This window comes from Scaptodrosophila lebanonensis, unplaced genomic scaffold (genome assembly GCF_003285725.1).
Source record: "Scaptodrosophila lebanonensis strain 11010-0011.00,11010-0021.00 unplaced genomic scaffold, SlebRS2 tig00001412-arrow-pilon, whole genome shotgun sequence".
Lineage (NCBI taxonomy): Eukaryota > Metazoa > Arthropoda > Insecta > Diptera > Drosophilidae > Scaptodrosophila > Scaptodrosophila lebanonensis.
Window position 1 is genome coordinate 9,303,107 of NW_022060739.1, and position 19,433 is coordinate 9,322,539.

Here is a 19,433-nt window from a genome sequence, read left to right on the forward strand (position 1 = left end):
CTGGGCACAAACAAAGGCAAATTGCTGGCAGGGCATGAAATATTTATGCCGCTAAGTAAATTTCCAAGGTGACTCGAGTGTCAGTCTCCGTCTTTTTGAAGCTCCTTGACAGACGCACAGAGGCACAGACGCAGGCAAATCATTCAAGCGTGAATGCAAATATGTTAGCACACATGCACACAAACCTATGTACAAGTATATGCTTGTATATATAGTCAAACGACTTGCCGGCAACCATTTTGCTATGCCAACTATTAGTCCCTCCCGTCCTGGCCGATCATTATTATTTCGCATACTCGTATACGGGTGGTATGAATAAATCTGTATTTGTGTGCAGCAGACACCAAAATTTGTAAAATTAAAATTTACGAGGATTTGCATTTCAAATTCATTGTGTGCGCTTTGTTTTCCCTCTCTGCCAGATTTTTATCGCCTTTGGCGCGCATTTTACATACATTTGTCATTTGTTATTTTGTTGAAACACGCATAAATCTTGAATAATGATGATGACGAAGCCCCAGCGCCCACACACATACTCGTACTACTTATAGGAGCATATATGTATAAATAAATTCTGCATAGCTGAGCTGTGTCGTGATTTGTAGACTGACAAATTTGCTTGACTGTTTAACGAATGATGCTCTTTTTTTACGGCCAATTGTCATCGCATGGGACCGACTATTTGTATAAAGTTTTCAAATTGCACATATTTAGCTTATTCCGAGTTGACATATTGAAGTGCAGAGGGCGAGAGAAGGCCATTAAAGCGCCGCGCCTCAGATGGGGAATATTAATTTTTGAAACACAAAGGTGTCTGGCCTTTAACAGTAAAATGAATCATTTTTGTAAATATGCCAAAAGAAAAATATAGTATTTGTTTGAATGTATCATGATTTATTTAAAGTTAAAGAAATGGATAAAAGTTAATGAAATCTTGCAATTTTATGCATTCAAATTATTAGTTGAGTCAAATAAATTATTTTAAAAAAATACATGATCTTCTATAGCCTCAACCAGACTACTAAACTATACATTAAATAATAATTTTGTTTTATATATATATTAATAGTAATAAACTTTTACTTAAAATTTAAGTTTTAAAAATCTTTGTGATACAAATTTTAAAAAATATGATGTCCTCGCTATTATTCTCTTCTTGTTAAACAAGGCCTTTATATTGAAATGTAAAGCAATATTTCTTTTAAGAAAAACACAAATATCTCTAATATTTTGTTTAGAAAATAATACACCTAAAATAATATTTATTACAATAGCAGGGCTTTACAAAATATTGCCTGTCCATATATACATATGCCAGATTTACTAAGAAAAGCAATTAAAAAAGTTTATGCATTCTTAAAGCCGAGGCATAATACGCAGAACTGTCATAACGTTGAGCATCACAGCCATAAGTACTTGTATAGATATATTCTAAATTTGCTTTTAGACTCAGTGTATATCGTTTGCTACCTGAAGATGAACCTAAACTTGTAAAATTATTGCCTTATCGGCACTAAACAAACCCTCTAATTGGAGCAAACAATAACCACATTTTCCAAATGTAATTCATCAAACTATTCTCATTAAACTAAAAAAGGCATAATATACACTTTCATTTAAAAAACTGCTTTTTGTTATGCCACAATCTAAAACTTCTTTTATTATTTTATTATATTGTGATTTTATATTCTCTCTTTCACTTAAAAACTCGCTTTTAGTTAAGCCTAAATGTGAAGTTTTCTTTCTATTGCATTAAAATATATAATAATATATTAATATAATAATTGCTGTTTGTTCTCAAATCTAGACTTAAAGCCAATCAAGCTAGATTTCCAACTTGGAAGTAAAGTTAAAGCTTTAAATTATACATAACTAGACTGCTATGTTGTGTCTACCTTATTCATCATACTTGTATCTACCAACACAGCGCTATTAACTTATTTTGCATTTTTTTGACCATTTTTTCGAGCATTTTTTCGATAAAGCTCATAAATTTTATGAGTAATAAATAATGTACCGCGCCCACTCACCTGCAGCTTTGACCACTGTATGCGTCCAATGCACCTGGAGGAGTTCCGCCAGGCTAATTTGGCGCCATAAATTAGTTCCGTTTCGGTCAGCTGATAATGTCCTGTTGTCTCAATGCTCTGTCGCACCTGTTTCCAGCGCGTTTCGTGTGCGGATGATGAGGTGCTGTAAAGAAATTTAGTATGGACGACTGTTATGCATGAGCCATGTCAGAAAGGAACTGTACATTTAATATGCAGCTTACCGCTTTATCGAGGCAAAGTACTGATCCAGAAAATCCTTGGCATGCTCCAGCACCAGCTCCGATTTGCGCGCCTCGACCGGCGCATTGCCAAAGTTCATGATGCTGCTTGTGCAGGTGGCCTTTGAACAGGACAGTACCTGCCAGATAGGATGTTGGAAATTCATAAATAATAGATGTCCACAACAACAACAACAACAACGATAACAAACGAGACTTGTATTGGATTGGATTGGCATCAAAAGCACTTCACTAAATAATAAGTCAGCTAACAATGTTGTTGGCAACAGATGCTGCAAAGGAAATCAACAGCTGCCTTTTTGTTATCTGTACATGGTCGTAAGGATGTATTTTGACGTTTTAATTAAAAATTAAATTGCTCATCTCTCGTGTGCAGACGCATTTATGACAATTAAATTTTCGTTATTTCTAATTTAAGGCAAACATTGAGCGTCAACATTTTCACTGTCAGCTTTTCATTGCTCTTCATTGTGTGTCCTAATTGCAGCGACGAATAAAGACGAATGGCTCACACACACACACACACACACACACACACACACACACACACCCATACATTCACAACTTGTTGCCGAAAAAGGCAGAGAGTGAGGCGAACAAAAACAAATGTTGGAAATTAAAAGTGCGCAACAATGCAATGGCAATGAAATTAAATTAAATAAAGCAAAAAGCAGCAGACCAAGTGAAATGAAGGTGGCTGACTGAATCGAGTCCTTCATTCCCCAATACCTTTGCATGCCTTGCTGCCACAGAAGCGTTTAAAAAGCATTTCACTGTCAATTGCGGATGTTACTTGGCTGCCATTTTACTTTTGCTTTTGCTCTGCCAGGTGCTCTGATTTGTTCCCTGCTCCTGTTTATTATGACCCGTCCTCTCAGCACCTCTCGCTTCCAACGCTCCACGTTTAAATTACCTGCCCGACTGGCTCACCAAGAAACTGTCTAACAGTCTGTCTGTCTGTCTGTCTGCCAGCAAGTTGTTATTTTTCTCTTCTTACTTTTTTTTCTTCCTATTTTCTTGACGGTTTAATTTACTCAGCGTAGCAGCAGTTGGCCAGGGTTTAGTTGCCATTCCGAAGACACCCGCGGTCATAATTAGTTTGTTTTTACAGGCAGTTGGGTTTTTGAATTGTGCCAAGGGTGTAGGGGAGTGGGGGGGGGGGGGGGGCGCATCAAACTGAAGTGTCGCTGTTGAGTCTTGTAAAGCAACAGCACCAACAAGCAACTAGCAAATTTCATGGTGCACTGAACGCTGACTATTAAATTAAGCATACGCAGTGTAGTCCAAGCAATGATTGCGTTGTTGTTGTTGTTGTTGTTTGTATAAGGGCGGTATAATGTTTACGTAAATGACTTTGAAGATGATAAATATTCGGCTTAAATAGGAGAAGTGTTTGGTAAATAAGCCAGAATGTAAGTAATTTTCTGTTTTCTTTTATGCAAATACTTCGAACGGTGGCCATCATATAATCCAGTCCAGACCTAATTACCCAATTATACACACTTATATGAACTAATTTCACGTTTCACAGATAACCAATGGCCCTCATGGGTGCTATCGCTAAGTAAAGTTAATTGAAGTTCAGCTGGTGAAAGGTGAAGCTTTACTTAACTGGTCAGCTGAACTCGTTTAATATTGTTATAATTACACTCACGTATATCTAGTAATAGTTAATAATAATAATAGCGTCAAATTGGAAAATTAGCAGCACGAATAGAAGTACATATGTCTATAAATACATCATTAACGTTCGTTCAAATAGCGGTCGAATTCTGGAAATCTAGCAAAACAAATAAGAACCAGCAATCTTACTTCGAAGAAAAGTGTTTAATATTTAAATATGTACTTGTATATAATACGTTTTGCCCTATGTAAATCAATCAATTTATTATTATTTATATTATTATTATTATTTATATTTATAAATCAATCAATATTTGTAGAGATGTAAAAGAGAAGCCCATGATCGAGCTGATAACTAAATAAAAGCTAATGTGCATTCTTAACGAACGCTTTCGATTCCATTTAAGGGGCAAAATTAAGGCTTAATTCTGTTAGCTTTCGAAATATTGGTAATGCAAAGACGAAGACCAATATTAATAAAAGTATACCTTTTATGAACATTTATCAAAATAGTTATGATATATAATCAAATAATATTCTGCTGAGTGCGGAAAGAACACAAACAGAGTTTCTACTGCTTTACGGCTTTTATTTACTGCAGATTCTTTAAAGCTCTTTTTCTCAGCCTCCTCAAAACCTGCAGATATTTACGTTCCCGGAGTGTCTCCAGCCAGCTCGAAATAATCTATGCCTTGTGAGTGTTTAGAAATAGTATGCTCACTTAGAACTGCAGTTAAAGTTAACCACACATCTGTTAGTAAAAATGAGCAGCACACACGACACAAAATTTAATTCACCGGCACTGCTGCCATATTTTCTGTGGCATAAAGTTTTCCAATTTTCGCCCAGTTGCTGCAACAACGGGCAAATTTATGCACAATTTAAACAACAGCAGCCACAACATTTGCAACAAACGAACGAACAACCCACACACACGCTTCCAGAGAAACACACACACGAACAACCGCCCTCATTCGTTTACCTAGACGTATTGCAGAGAATTTGTAAGCGCAAACTTGCTAGTTATTATTTTAATAAGCAACGCTTCATGCATCAAAGTGACAAGCTTCCTTCCCCATCTGGCCAGACAAGCCTCATAATGTCACTCGCTTCACTATTTGCCGAGTGCCCGAATAAACTTTTGCCATTAGCAGCACAGAAACCTCATAATGCAGCCGAGCTGGCCGCAGCAGCTCGCGGTCTAGACGCCTCGTCAGTGCAAAGAGTTGTTAAATTGCTTGCCGCGCATCTTTTCGTTTTTGCTGGCAGCGTAAAATTCTCATAATTGCAGGCCGCCCAATTGGGACAGTCGAATGGTTAGCGGCACGGCTTTCAAAGTTCTCCAAAATTGTTTTATGTAAATAAACAGGAGGCGGCATGCGCGCACAACTTGCAACTGCGCCGGAAACGGAAATTGTTGCAGCTGCCAAGCGTCAAATAAATACACGCAAACACACACACACACACGCACACCGACACTACACCAACTCACGCATCCACCTACATACACACACACACATACACACATACATACACAATAGCAAGAGTGTGCAAAGCGCTTAAAGTTTGGCGTGTAAGTTTGTTTTCCCTCGACATACAGCTTCTCTTTGTTGTTGCTGCTGCTGTTAGTTGGCTGGCGTGCTTCCTTTTTCGTCCTTTTTTTTGTAGATTTATGTGTGCTTGTAAAAGAAACTGAAACAAAAGTGCTGCCAGTTATGTTGCGCATATGTTTTGAATTACAACGAATTCCGAATGCACTTTCAAAAGTTGAGGGGCGTTAAAAAAGATAAATTAAGAACACACTTTTCCCAGACATTGCCAGCCTCTTTATATACAAATTAGGTAATTAATATTTACAAAGCAATATGGTGACTCTCAGTAGAAAGAGTTAAGTATAATAAATGCAGCAATTTATTTAGAGAAACCCCAAATTCTTATTAAGCCTTGCATAATCAGTAATTTTTCTACTAGTGCTTTTTTAACAGCTTGAAAAGCTTTTAGTCTTAAATAAAATGCCGCCAAGAACTGAATAGCTTTATTAAATAAACTTCTTATAAAATGTTTTGCAATCGTTTAAAACAATAATATTCCCATTCAATTGGTTACCCAATTATATTCATAAAAAAAATGGTAAAAATAAAGTAGTGCCTCAGCTAAAGTAGCGCATCGCATTTACATATATTACGTAGAACATAAAAAGTGAAGCCAACTATGCGCCACTAAAATCATTTGTACTTGTTAACTTCTTTTGCTATTTTGGCTTCGTCTGCCGTATTTTCGTTAACGGCTTTTCGCGTCTTTATTCCACAGCGCGCAAACAAAATTGGAAATGCAAAGGAAAGTATTTAAATGCAGCACACAAATGAAATTAAAATAAATTTATGGCTCTAAAATATTCCACAAATAGTGGCCTCCAGCTGTTTGTGCAACTGCCAAAAACAATATGAAAACTTTAACTCATAATGGTAATACTAAGTATATAAGCAAAAGTAGCAGAACTATTATAACTTCCTGGGCCAGCTTTAGAAGTGATGCCTTGAAGTAGTTTGTTGAATGCGCTCTCGAGCCAGTTGCCGCACAGGCCTATTATGAACATAAAATTAATCCAAAATACTATATTCATACGGCACTTAAATTTTATTAATATGAAATACGATAGGTTAAGACCCAAATGAACCAACGCCACAAACATGCACAAGACCCGAGATGAACGGGAAGAGGCATTTCGCCAAGTCAGCTCATTAAACAGGGCCAGAAGTTAAGACACATGAAATATTTGGTCAAACACTTTACTTCATTGCATAGCACATAAAGCACATTAAATTGAATTTGGTTTAATTTCGAGGAGCTGCAACTACAGAGAAACTCCGCTTTAACAAATAACAGCAAAATTATATAAACAAGTAGATAGAATTGATAAATAATTACTAATAGAGAGAATTAATAAATAATTACTGTGTACAGCTTCCTAAACTGACAGCTAAATAAAGTTATAAAATAGCTAAATCAACTGACAAATGAGTATAAACAGCTCGCCCTGTCTTAAATGAGTTAAAGCTGATGCAGGTATTCAAAAACTTATATTTTTTATATGTGAGATAATTTTAATGACATATTTGCTAGAACTGATAGGCCAGTTAACAAACTAGTCGCGTTTCGAGATAACAATAATGACTACAGATGTTTCAATAAAATAGAGCTTGTGGCTCAGCCGACAATATGTTAAATTATATTTCATACAGAATCCAAATTTTATTAAGAAAAGATTAAAAAGAATTTCTAAATGGCGTGACAATGCAAATTAAATAAGCCAACTAACGCATTAATGTTTTTAAAAACCTTTGTTATGCGTAAAATGTTAGCTTTATTTTAAAGTTTTGCGCCAGGAAGCAACAATCCTAAGACTTAAGAAGAGATAATCAAGGAACAGATTTTTCTGTTCATTTTCCATTAACCAGTTTCTGATAAGGAAAATGTTTCTACAAAAGTGTCCTTCAGAGAAATTTCGTTTCAGAGAAATAGAGTTCATTATAGGGCAGTTGAACTGCACAGCAGCATCCACATTCATATGACCATGGGGCGCTTTTCACACGGCGGTTATTATAATTATCGGGTCGCCATTTGCATGAGGCGGTTGTTTGGAGACTGTGTGTGTAGTAGTAAGTATGTACGAGTAGTTTGAGCAGAAAGGAAAGCAAATGACGGCTGCACACCAAATATTTTTCATTGCATAATATTGCGCGCGACCCATAAAATGCGCACGGCATTAAACGATGGTTTGTGTATGTGGATGTGAATGTGAATGTGGGTGTTGAGGCAATGAAATGAAATTTGATTGCGCAAAGGATTCGTAGCACCATTTCCGGCGTTGACGTTGGCGTTGACTTAATTAGCATGAAATGGGCGGGCGGCAGAGACCCCAACTAATTGAGGTTAGGTGTAGCTTTAAATGTGGCCTCCTTAGCTGGAATTTTTCTCGTTTTGTTGTTGTTGCTGCTGCTGCTGCACCGGCTTTCCGATAAAAGTTATGCCGCTTATGCAATTTGCCTTGCCATTGCCTTAATTAGTTTTAAATCGCAACTCTTGCTGGCACTCTTAATGATGTTGTTGGTAATTTAATTATAAACAGTTGAGAAATGCAAGAGAAGCCGAATTTGGGGAAATGCGGTTCAACTTTAATCAGCAAACTAAACCTTTGGACTGGATTTTATTTGGATATTCATATTTAATTGAAATTAAATGAAAAATGGTTTCTTTTGAAAACCATTCAAATTATGATATCAATGAAATATTTTAATTAAAAAGAAACTATTATTTCCCACTTGTTAGATACAATATTATTCTACAAATTAATCATTAAATTAAAAGCATTCACAGCAACTATAACCTCGACTTCGTTAGCATTTTTCAAGCTGGGAAGCTGCCGAAACAAATACTTAAAGTGATGTATGTGCTTCGCCCACATAAGAGCCAACTTTTCAGCTTCGCCGCAATACAAATACCATGACAAAACGACAACAGTTTCAACTAAATTTTGCCGCACGAACTCACAGCGGCCTTAGTTCCCCATTGCTACACCCACAAAGCTAAGCGAACTTTATTTTGTGTATAATATTTAAGGCACACAACACAAAAAAATGGACGCTACTTCATTACGCTCCGACTGTGGCTGAGTGAGTGGCACGCTGCCCCAAAAACAAAAGCGGGCCCCATGCGGGACTCAAAGGCAACGACAATGACGGGGAGGGGGTCTATTAATCCAGACCAAGGCACGCACCGGCAAAACTTTTCCATAACAAAATGTGCAGTAAACACTAAAACTGCAGACAAACACACACTCCCCCACACACTCAAACAATTACATGGCCAACTAACAGCCATGAGTATTAAATAACTCCTACAAGTATGCAATGCGTTTTATTTTCCGTTCTGCTCGTTGCAAAAGTTTTAACGGGGCGCATACTACGAATTGTTTTACTGCCTTTTTATTGCACATTCAGTCGTGCATACGAGTACGAGCAGACAGAGAATCGGCCCACATATAAAGCTAGCTTGTTTCCCTACCTGTGCTGCCAAAAGCAAACAAAACCACGTCTTGGGAATGGCCGCGGCTAATTATGACATGAATGTCGGTCAAACGTGACGAAATCCGCCTTACCTCAAGTCCTTTGCAGTGCAGTGTGTCGTAGACTTCCGGTCGACCCTCGATGTTCTTTAGACGCATTGGCTTACGCATCAGCACACTCCGTCCCTCATCGTCCAGGTGCATGAAACTGGCAAAGAAATAAACCACATTTAATTAAAACAAATTTAAACATAAAGTACTTCCTCCGAAGCACGTCAATAAGTTGAAACACATTTGCCAATTAGTGCTTAATTATTGTAAATAAAACAACATTGTTGTCCTTTGCTAACTATGCATATGCTCTACTACTATATCTTTTCTCTGCCTAGAAAAGGCATCCTTTTAATAAAGGCGCCTTAATACCCTCTTTTGTTCTCATGGCAATAAATTGTCTGTATATTTTGGAGCATACTCCACCTGCCAGCTCGCGAACGATAATCCTGCGACATTTTTCTTGGTTGTTGATTTTTTGGCGTTGGGGAAAGTTCGCGTGAACTTTTGCCCGAGGCGGTGCCACTGCCTGAGGCGGCATTGGGGGCGCCTCCGACGCCACTATCAATTTCCACAATTATGCTGGTGTTGGTGCCACGTCTCTCACGTTCACGCAGTGGCGATGCTGCTGAAACGCTGGCGCGTTTGTGGTGCTTCAGTGGCGTGCCACCGCCACCACCTGTTATCGCCCCAACACTGCTGCCGCTGCACTGGTGATCCACTTCATGCTGGTCCTCATTTGCGCTCAAGAGCCCGTTGCCATTTACCGTAGGAGTCGTTGTTGCCACAGACTTTGGCTGAACTTTGATTTTTCTGCTTTGTTCGCTTTCAATTTTGTTAGCTGGCGTTGCTTTGGGAGTGGCCACCGGTGTGCCCTGCGCACTGTTGTTGCCTGACGCCGTTTGTTGCTGTTGCTGTTGCGGTGGCTGCTGTTGTTGTTGCGAATTTGGCGTACATTTGGTGGCCACAAAACGCAAGTTCTCCAGTATCGATGTGAAGTGTTGCGACATGTTGCTGAGCTCGTATGGCGCTGTCCAGGGCTTTTCACTTGAACGTTTCTTTTTTCTTCTTGAGTTTTCCCTTTTGATTGGTTGCTCGCCTCGTTTATTTAAAATGCAGCAGCAGGTGAACTTTTGCTGCCCTCTTTCCTGCCCCGTACACACACTGTGGCTAAGTTTTGATTAAATTCCCTTTAAGCTTGCGCTTTTTTGTTGTACTCTTATTAGTGTTGTGAGCATTCGTGTGGTAAGCCAAGGCCAGTTTATTGAATGCACCCGAAAACCTGACGATTGAGATTGAGAAAAAAGAGAATTGTTAGTTCAATTTAAATTGGAAAAAATATACACTCTTAATATACGCGTATTAAATAATAATTCTTTTCAAGCATGCCTGATTCCTCTCAAAGAAATGTTTATTAAATAGTAAATTTTAATTAAATTAATAATTTAAATGCGCAATAATCAGACTATTTTTGCAATAATCAACTACAATAAGATTATTACTATTATCTGACTATTTTCTTTTCAATGATTTCGTTTGAACTGCAAAAGTATTTGTCTGCCGCAAAGCGTATATACTATAATTATCTAATTAACTGTTGGCACACTGCTGGGAGCATAAAACCCTTCTATATGTCTGAATTAATTCCAAGAAGTTTGCCAGAAATCAAGCTGTTGCGAAACCAAACCTAAGCAGCTTAAGTGCGGGCAAAACTATTGTATCCTTGTGTGCGTTACTTACAATTTCAATATTCTGCAACCCACGTAATGAATTGTTTCTACGGTATCTACTTTACATTCCCACTTACATTGTATCTGCCGCCATCATTGATTTGTTAGCTACCAGCAGAATTCACAATTCACAACGCACTCGACGCACTCTACCTCGCACTACCTTCAAGTTTAACTCACACAATGCGCAGCTCATTAACTTTCAAATCAACGTATTTGCCTTCCAAATGGCAGCAGCAATTCCCGCAACTATAACTCAGAGTGGGCCTTCTGTCCTTGCCGGAACTAAACGCCTCGAGAGACATTGCTTCTTAACTTTTGAGTTGAGCTTGCCACAACGTTGAGTCACAGCCGACGGCATTTTGTAGCAATTAAAAGTATCTTTACGACAATTTCTTTTTACCACAGCCACAGAGCAGAGCTCGAGACACGCGTCAAAACCACAACTGAATTTCCACTTGATGCCGCTTAATTATGTGCCACTTCTTCCTGTCTCGGTACCACCTAAAACTTCCCCATTAACTGCCCGCGTCCCAAAAACATCAAAAGTTCTAAGGTGCGATTCAAGGCATTCAAGGCATCTATGAAAATTCAATTAGTGCACCTTTAATTTGTTCAGCAACAAGATAATTTCCACTGTATGCCTGCACCCACCGTGTCTAATGAACTTGGCATCGAATTACACGCAGGGTGTTACTTTTAGTTGAGTTTTGTGCTTACGTTGTGGTTGACTTGGCTTTAAGCTAACAGCTTAGAAAAGGCGTGAGGCTGTACAGTAAATGCTCCAAAAGGTAAATGATTCTTAAAATAAAAATGCTTAAACACTGATTAAGAAAGTGTGATAGTCACAAAAAAGCTATCAATTACAATTTTGTATGACAAATAACACATGTGGATATAAGTGAAGAGTTAAACCTGATGAAGTGCTGATCCAAGAAAATATCTTAAACTCTGTCCCAAAGACACGAAGATTTTATAAACCAATTAATTACTGTCAATTGTCGTTAAAGGATACAACCCTTAGTCTGATAACTTCATTGAACTGTTTTTTATACTGTCTGCTTAAGATGGCTAAAGAAACTTACTCTTTTAACTTGCAGCCTGTGCTTGCTTTTATTGCTTAAAATTTAAAGAACTTCATAGCTCATTTCTCCATTTATATATTTTAAGAAAATGGCTGCATATATTTTAAAATCGAGCAATTACTGTAGGTTGGTGTGAGAAAAATTAAACTGTTGACAGCTGTTTGAATTTGCAGCTGAGCGCATAAATTGTATTTCGAATGTATAAAAAAAAACTGAAAGAACGCGAGAAAAGTGGGTTTTGAGTTCTGTTAACTCATGCACTGGCTTTTCATTGTCGGCCCAGCTGTTGGCATAAGTATTCAGTGATTGTTTCTGTTCCTTGATTTTATTTCGCAGACTTTTCCGTTGCCTACTTATGTGCGCGCTTGATAATTATTTGACTTTATTAGCATCAACAAAGCGCTGAGCGCACAGGGAGGACAGAAAAGTCATTTGTGTACTTCATTCTGTGCCTGCATGGCATAAATAAATTTCTGGCCTTTTGGCCCATTCAGAACCCATGGCAGAGCAAACAGCAAATGGCATAAAGAGTAAGCCGGTCAGCTCATCAAAAATTACATTAAATGCGCCAAAACTGATGACCACAATGTTCGTCGTTTATACAGCAGACACACACACACACGCACACACATATCGACACACACTCGTAAACATATTTCAATAGCCTTTTGATTTGGGAGCACAATGAAATCTTTGCGGCTGCTGCTGGCATGTGTTTTTTGGCCCATTTCATAAACATTTGCATGGTCATGGCAAATGGCCGCAATAGACAAACAAGCCAACAGACCGAGAGAGAGAGATACACGGAAAGCCAGTAGATTGAATGACCACTCCATGTACATTTAAATTCAAATCGAATGCATAAGCATTCGTTTTGATTGCAGAACCACACATACTAGTTGTTTGCCAGCCGCAGCGGTTTCTCGTTAAAATTCCACAATTTATACTAAATGTACCAAATATATCTATATAAATCGAAGTGATCTACAACTGCAATCGATGTCTGAGCCCACCTCTTTCAGTTCTGTATTCTAGCTAATGAGAAAATAATAAATTATATATAGTAATGTGTAAACAAATATTTCTGATTTACAATTTGTAGACTTGAGAAAGTTGAAAAGAAATCGATTATAGTTTATTCTTGAGATAATGATAAATGTCATGATTTATGGCAACAAAAATATACTTGGATTCTTATAGGTGGTTTTCTCTATTTATATTTATTACAAATCAAGTTAATGAGCTAATATACATATTTGTAGGAGGACTTACTTTTCAAATGATAACATAAACTATATCTGAATGAATCTTTCCCAGCTAAAGGGGAATCGTAGAACAAGAAAAGAGATGATGAAAGTAAATCATTGCCTCAATGCGAATATTATGAACATTGTGTTTTTTCGGCTCCGAAAAACATTATTGTTTTCGATTTTCTTATATTTTTTGCAATTCTATGAAAACACTTTGCTTAGCAGATATTATTATTACTATTAATACTAATATTATCCAGTCGCCATTCTTGTAACTGCCCCATTGTCATTGTTGCTCTTGAGTCCTTACTTTTATTGCTTAGGCAAATGAAGATGATAAACACATTTGGCTTACTTATTATTTCATTTGTATTCCGTTTGTTATTCTCATTATTGTTGCTCTTTTACTGTGTGCGGAAACAAGGGGCTCTCTATCTGTATATTTGGGTGCTTATAGGTTGGACTAATCAATCAATTAATTGCTCTGTCCACTAAGTCTGTTTTCGTTGTGAAAAGCCAAAAGCAGCAACTGTTTGTTGTTATTGCTTTCTTAGCTGTGGGCCATTTACTGTAAGTGTGTGCCTGGCACTTGACTAGCTACACTATAAGCTCCAAGAAAAATATAATAATATGAGGAAGAAAGTACATGCTTTGCTTTCATACTAGCATATACCATCAAATTTAAAGCCCATTCTGAAGCTGTTTAAGTGGCTTTCTTGGCTTTCGTTGCGTGTAAATAAACTCGGCTAATCTCTGACTGTCAAGCCAACACGCAATCACACAATCGCAAAAGCAGAACAATACGTAGCTAGTCTTAAACATGAAATCATGGTTTTAAAATCCAATCGATTGCTTTAAAATCAACTCGAATAAAATCAAAAGCGAACTTAACAAAAACGACAAATGCTGAATGTTTTTCCTATTATCTCAAATGACAACACACAGCCAGACAAACGTGCAGCACACAAAATAAAACAGCACTGAAAGAATAACATGAATGCTGCCACAGCTTGAAGACAAAAGACAAAACCAGTCGGAACAGTTGCTGCCGTCGCCTCCCAGGCCAAAATATAAATAAAAAATAAAAAAAAATCAAGAAGAAGCCATGCACAATGCAAAATGTACCAGCAAATCTGTTGAGAAAAACCATTTAAATGGGCGGCACAAACAACACCACAGCAACAAAGCGACAGTTACCGTTTCCCAGTTTCCCAGTCAGCCACTTTAACGAGTGAAGTGAGTCTGAAAAGTGTTAAAGGCATGAACAGCACTCTAGCAGGTTAGACGAAACTGTAGCTTACTTGGGCTGGTGGGGGAATAAGCACATCCAAGTGCAGCTGGGGACCACGAAAGTGGAAGTTCCCAAAAGTTTTTAAAATAAATTGTGCTTAGTGTGAACGGAAGACAGAGTCTAAGTTTTCAGAAATTGAAGATATCACGCGATAACCGCTTAACCTATTCAAATTTTGTTTAACAGCTTGTCTTGGAAAGATTTCATTTTATTGCATTTTCAAAAATATAAACAGAGGAAAATTAAAATGAAAAAACTACGAATGCGCACAAACATTAATTTAGAATTTTAATTTGAATAGCAAGGCTATTCCATTGGGAAGTGAATTCACGAATTCGGCTTAAAACTTATTGTTGGCGCAGATGCTATTGTAGGCTACGATAGTTTAAGAAAAATTATTAAATGTAGTTTCGTTATTTAAAGCCATTTTTATAAATTAATATAAATTTTCAGTTACTAAAGTAAATAAAAACAAATAATGGTTACAAAGAGAACATGTTTTATTTCCCTTTTCGCATGGTTGCCTATCTCTATATTCATACTTGTAAAAGGTTCAATTTATTTAGTATTAAGTAAAATTTTATAAATTCTTAACATGGCAGTAAAACAAACAAATTTCATGTTAAATATTAGTTCGGCTGCCATTTATGTCCAGAAAATCAGTTCACGATGATTCTCACAGCACTTTTTCGAAATATTTTGAATTTAAATCAAAGCTCCCCCACTGTGTCTGTTTTACATTTAAATCATAAATTCGTTGCAGAGCAATTTGAAATATATTTGTTCAGGGGATTCACCTATCATGCAGCGTCCTGATGCACAATAATGTAAAGTTTTTACTGTTTTCATCAGCTATGGTTTATCTTATAAATGGATAAAATGCTAGCGAGTTTACGATTATGGAGAACATTTTTGTTCATCAGCAGTACCAAATAAATGCACAAAATATTCGCACAAAGGCTGGACCCAACAGGATGATTTACAGAAATGTTTTAAAAGTTGTGACTGCTTAGCCGACGCAGCTTAGTTGTAAAGTGCTGCCTTGTGGATGGACGGACAAAAAAAGTAGCATACCTTTGCGGGCAGACACACAGATGTGTCTCATAAATCTGAGAGCATACGTGTCCATGCAGGCCGCAGCATGTCAAGATATACAGCACAGCCTGTCAATAATATCGCTTTCATTTTTTTTTTATGTAAATATACAAATTGAAAAACGCCCGACGCAGCTGGAAAGATATCGCACATATATAAGTATACATGTACACGTTCAGCAAGAGTAAATAATAAAATTGTAAGATGTAAAGTGTTGCCTGCACACACACACTCACGCACCTTATACAGTCACAGACACTCATAGGCACTTGTAAGTGAAAAAAAGGACCTCCTGCAGACACGCGCGTCTATTGAGAAGCTTCAAGTCTTTGGCCACAGTAGTCGCCGCAAAGCGTTGCCTTTTCACTCCTTCTTGTTGTTATTGCTCTTCTTGTCTGCGGTGACTTGCCTTTTTGCGCCAAAGGTAAACAAAGCCTCGGCTTGCTGGCCGACTAACTGATGGCACGAAGCGTCTGCCTCTGCATTTGCATATGAAAGCGCGAAAAGGGTTAAGGCAGAGATATACTCGTGTGTATCTTTGTGTCGCTAAGAGGGGGAGCCGCATTCTTTTGCTTTGAAACATGCATGTTTGTTATTTACAAAAAAATATTAAGTATGCGCTCAGCTAAAGAAGCCATACAAATATTTTATGGTCTTCCCCACCAGCACAGAATTTACATCTTTCGCTCACTTCTAATGTAATGCACTTACATGTTGTCTGTATTACCGCTTCGAACGGATATCCTTCCATGCGTTAATACATACAGACATACATAGGTATAAACAAGCTGCTTGCCTACCTAGTAGAGTAAATATTTATATCGACATTGGCGTTTGCTAGCAATTGATATGCGAAAACAATGGTCTACAAGCAACAATTGTAGTCTAATATTTTCTTTTATTTGGCCTGCAAGACAATTAAATTTTACACGACAAATAAAATAAATGATATATTGCATAATGTTTGAAATTGATTTTTTTGTTAAGAAAAAGACTGACCTTTGACAATGAAGAAAACTTTATTAAATGCAGACAATCGGAATATAAATAAAGCTAATATTTTAAAGAGTGTTTATAATATTTAAAATTACAAAAACAATTGAACAGTTTTATTGAGCTTTTAAAAAGTATTTGACAAAACAAGTGTTCAATAGATAAAGTTCATGTTTACATTTTACGAAAGTGTAGAAGACTTGCGGAGATTGTTTAAATTTATGCCAAAAGCAGTCATTAATGGACTTCAAGTGTCCAACGAAACTTTCTTTAGGATTTATAAACCATACTGATTAACTTGATTATGGGGAAAAATTGGATTCAACAAAGCACAGAAAATTTAGTGCATAAGCAAAAATAATACTATCAATAGTATTAAATTCGTTTAAGGAAAAATGAGGGACAGTTCATTCATATAAGTAACACCCATTACCAGACTGATTTGCAATACGCATATTGGCATATAATTTGATATGCTGCCGAAAATAAGTCTTAAACTTTTTTTTAGGCAGCACCTAAACCTGAACTTTACATCCACGTCTTTATAAATATATTTAAAAGTTTAAGTGAAATGCCAATATGCATTAAAAAACGGTAGATAACTAACTTGAACTTAGTTTATTTGGCTAAGAAAATTATTGAAATTATTTGCATATTGAAGCCTAAGCCTTACTTTGTAATAATCAGAAACAATTCATCAATTATTTACTAAGCTAAACCTAGAAACCTAAAGATGCTTAGAATAAATTTTTATTATCTCATTTGTTTTTTTCTCAAAACGCAAGTATTTGCCGGACCGAATGCCAAAAAAGTTGCAACATTAATTTATTTCGCACTCTCCTTTGTTTGAATTCCAATAAACTTCAATGCAGAACTATTTTGATTTACTAAGTATTTTATGCTGTGAGCCGTGAGATGCCGCTTCAACTTAATATTACTATAATTCAGTATTATTATGGTAGCAATGTGTAGAAGAAAGTCAACATTTGCAGCTGCCGAACGACAACGTCCATTGCATTTGACACATTCAGAAATGCGCACAGATGTGTCAAAGAAGCTAAAGGAGAGCCCCTGGAAAGGAGCCGGATGTGAAAATTGCGAAAGCGGAAAATGAAGCAAACTGAGTGGCGCCGATGCCGCTGACTTGATTAAACTATGCTTTTCAAAATGGCAACATGTCTGTGCCAGCTAATTGTTGAGCAAATCGAGTTAACATGACTTCCCCCATTGCTGGGAAACTTTGCTGAGCGCCTGTGCGTATGCTACACAAGTAGAAAAAAAGAAAATAAGTAAATGGAAGGGAAAGTATGTTTTAACATTAACTTTTCAGTTGATTTTCATTTTTTAATTAATGTGCTTTCTGGTACTTTCCGGTCCTTTGATAAACTTTGTCTATGTATGAGCCTTTTCGCTTACTTTCGAATAATATTGTTGAAGATGAGTCGCACTTTAGCAATTTTTTGTATCCTCGGAATGCTGCGAGTATCAGAGGCTTATTTATTATTAATTGAAATAAATTACTTTTTGTGGCAAAAATAATTTTCATGATTTGATTCAATCCACAATTTTCAGCTCATGCCCAACTGATTTGTTTAATTGCTGGTTTAATTTCACAATTGGACAGCCGCCCCAACAAAGCCAACCATTAATCAATTGCCTGCGGATTAGGAACAGCGTGGGGATGAAGTGTGAGTGTCTATATAGAGTAAATATTATTGCAGAGTCAATAATTATGCAATTTAAATTGGATTGTGAGTGCTGCAAGTTTTGGTGTCTATTTAATTGGTCCGTAATTTAAGTGCGATGTAGTATTTGGAATTGATTGATTGCGGCCGCATGTGCTTGTTGACTTAATGAACTGTACAATACAAGCTCAATCAAATAATTTGACTGCATGGATCCCAACAATACAGAACGATGAAGCAGAAGAGCATTGAATTGCTTGCAGCATTTTGTTGGCTTCGTTGGCGAGAAAATAAGTTGTTGGCACAAACGCCTCGACTAATTACCTTATTTATACAAAAGTTTTATAAACAAATCACTGATTTCGTGTCTTCCATAAACTAGCAATGGATTTATTTCACTTTTAAGACGAAACACTTTAAGCGGCAGACTTTTTCTCTGCTATTTTGATATTAAACACTCCCCGTCAGCGAAAAACAAACTGTCTTATATGTAAATACTGAAATATTAAATTGAATAATCTTGCAGCCAATCGTTATATCAATGTTATCTTCCCATTTATGAATAACTTTTTATTATTATTATTAAATCCATCTACTATTAGTTAGTTTTTCACACATAAGTATTCGTTTTTTGTGAATGTCAACTTTTCCTTTCCTTTCTATTTAACGAGCATTAGATGCTAAAACGTTGATTTAATGTTTTCTATCTCTTGATGTTCCCTATTCTAACTGAATTTTATTCAAATCTTTTCGATAAATCTGCGTATGAGTTTTAAATAACATATTTATGTAGTACCACGTCAAGTGTATAGTTCATTTATTTTCTTAGTTATTTCTATAACGTATCTACATTATTATCTATGTCGACAGCACATGTTTTGCTGATAAATAAAATAAAAAGACAAAGCTAGTCCTGTTAAGTAAATATTTAATAACAAATTTTGTGAAATTTAAAAAAATACAAATGCATTGCTTATTTTTTAACGTACAAGTATGTTTTAATTTTACCTAAATCACAAAATAATTAAGTTTTAAATTCATTGTTTTTTCATGATGATCATTAAACAAAAAAGTTTATATATATTATCATTACGTTAATTATTTGCACTTTAATTTAATGCCCATTAATTGCGGATCTTTGTTAAGCAAAAAGTTCAATCGATTTGTATATTAGTACTTCGTCATTATTTTCTTACTTTGTTGTGTATTGTAAAACGCTAAGCTCTTAGAAGCTACTTATCTGCCAGTTACATCACTTTATTATAATAACAATTT

The 19,433-nt window shown here is 36.5% G+C and overlaps 1 protein-coding gene across 1 annotated transcript in view; it reads right to left on the reverse strand.

Annotated features, from left to right (window-relative positions):
- Positions 1-10,275, reverse strand: part of LOC115630966 (nitric oxide synthase) — a 36,840-nt gene extending 26,565 nt beyond the window's left edge. Inside the window, exons 1-4 of the mRNA XM_030527545.1 lie at positions 9,456-10,275; positions 9,072-9,186; positions 2,273-2,409; positions 2,031-2,193 (exon numbers count right to left, since the gene is read on the reverse strand). Of these exons, the coding sequence (XP_030383405.1) occupies positions 2,031-2,193; positions 2,273-2,409; positions 9,072-9,186; positions 9,456-10,039 (999 nt within the window). The 5' untranslated portion in view covers positions 10,040-10,275. The remainder of the gene's footprint in view (positions 1-2,030; positions 2,194-2,272; positions 2,410-9,071; positions 9,187-9,455) is intronic.
- Between the last annotated feature and the right edge of the window lie 9,158 nt (positions 10,276-19,433).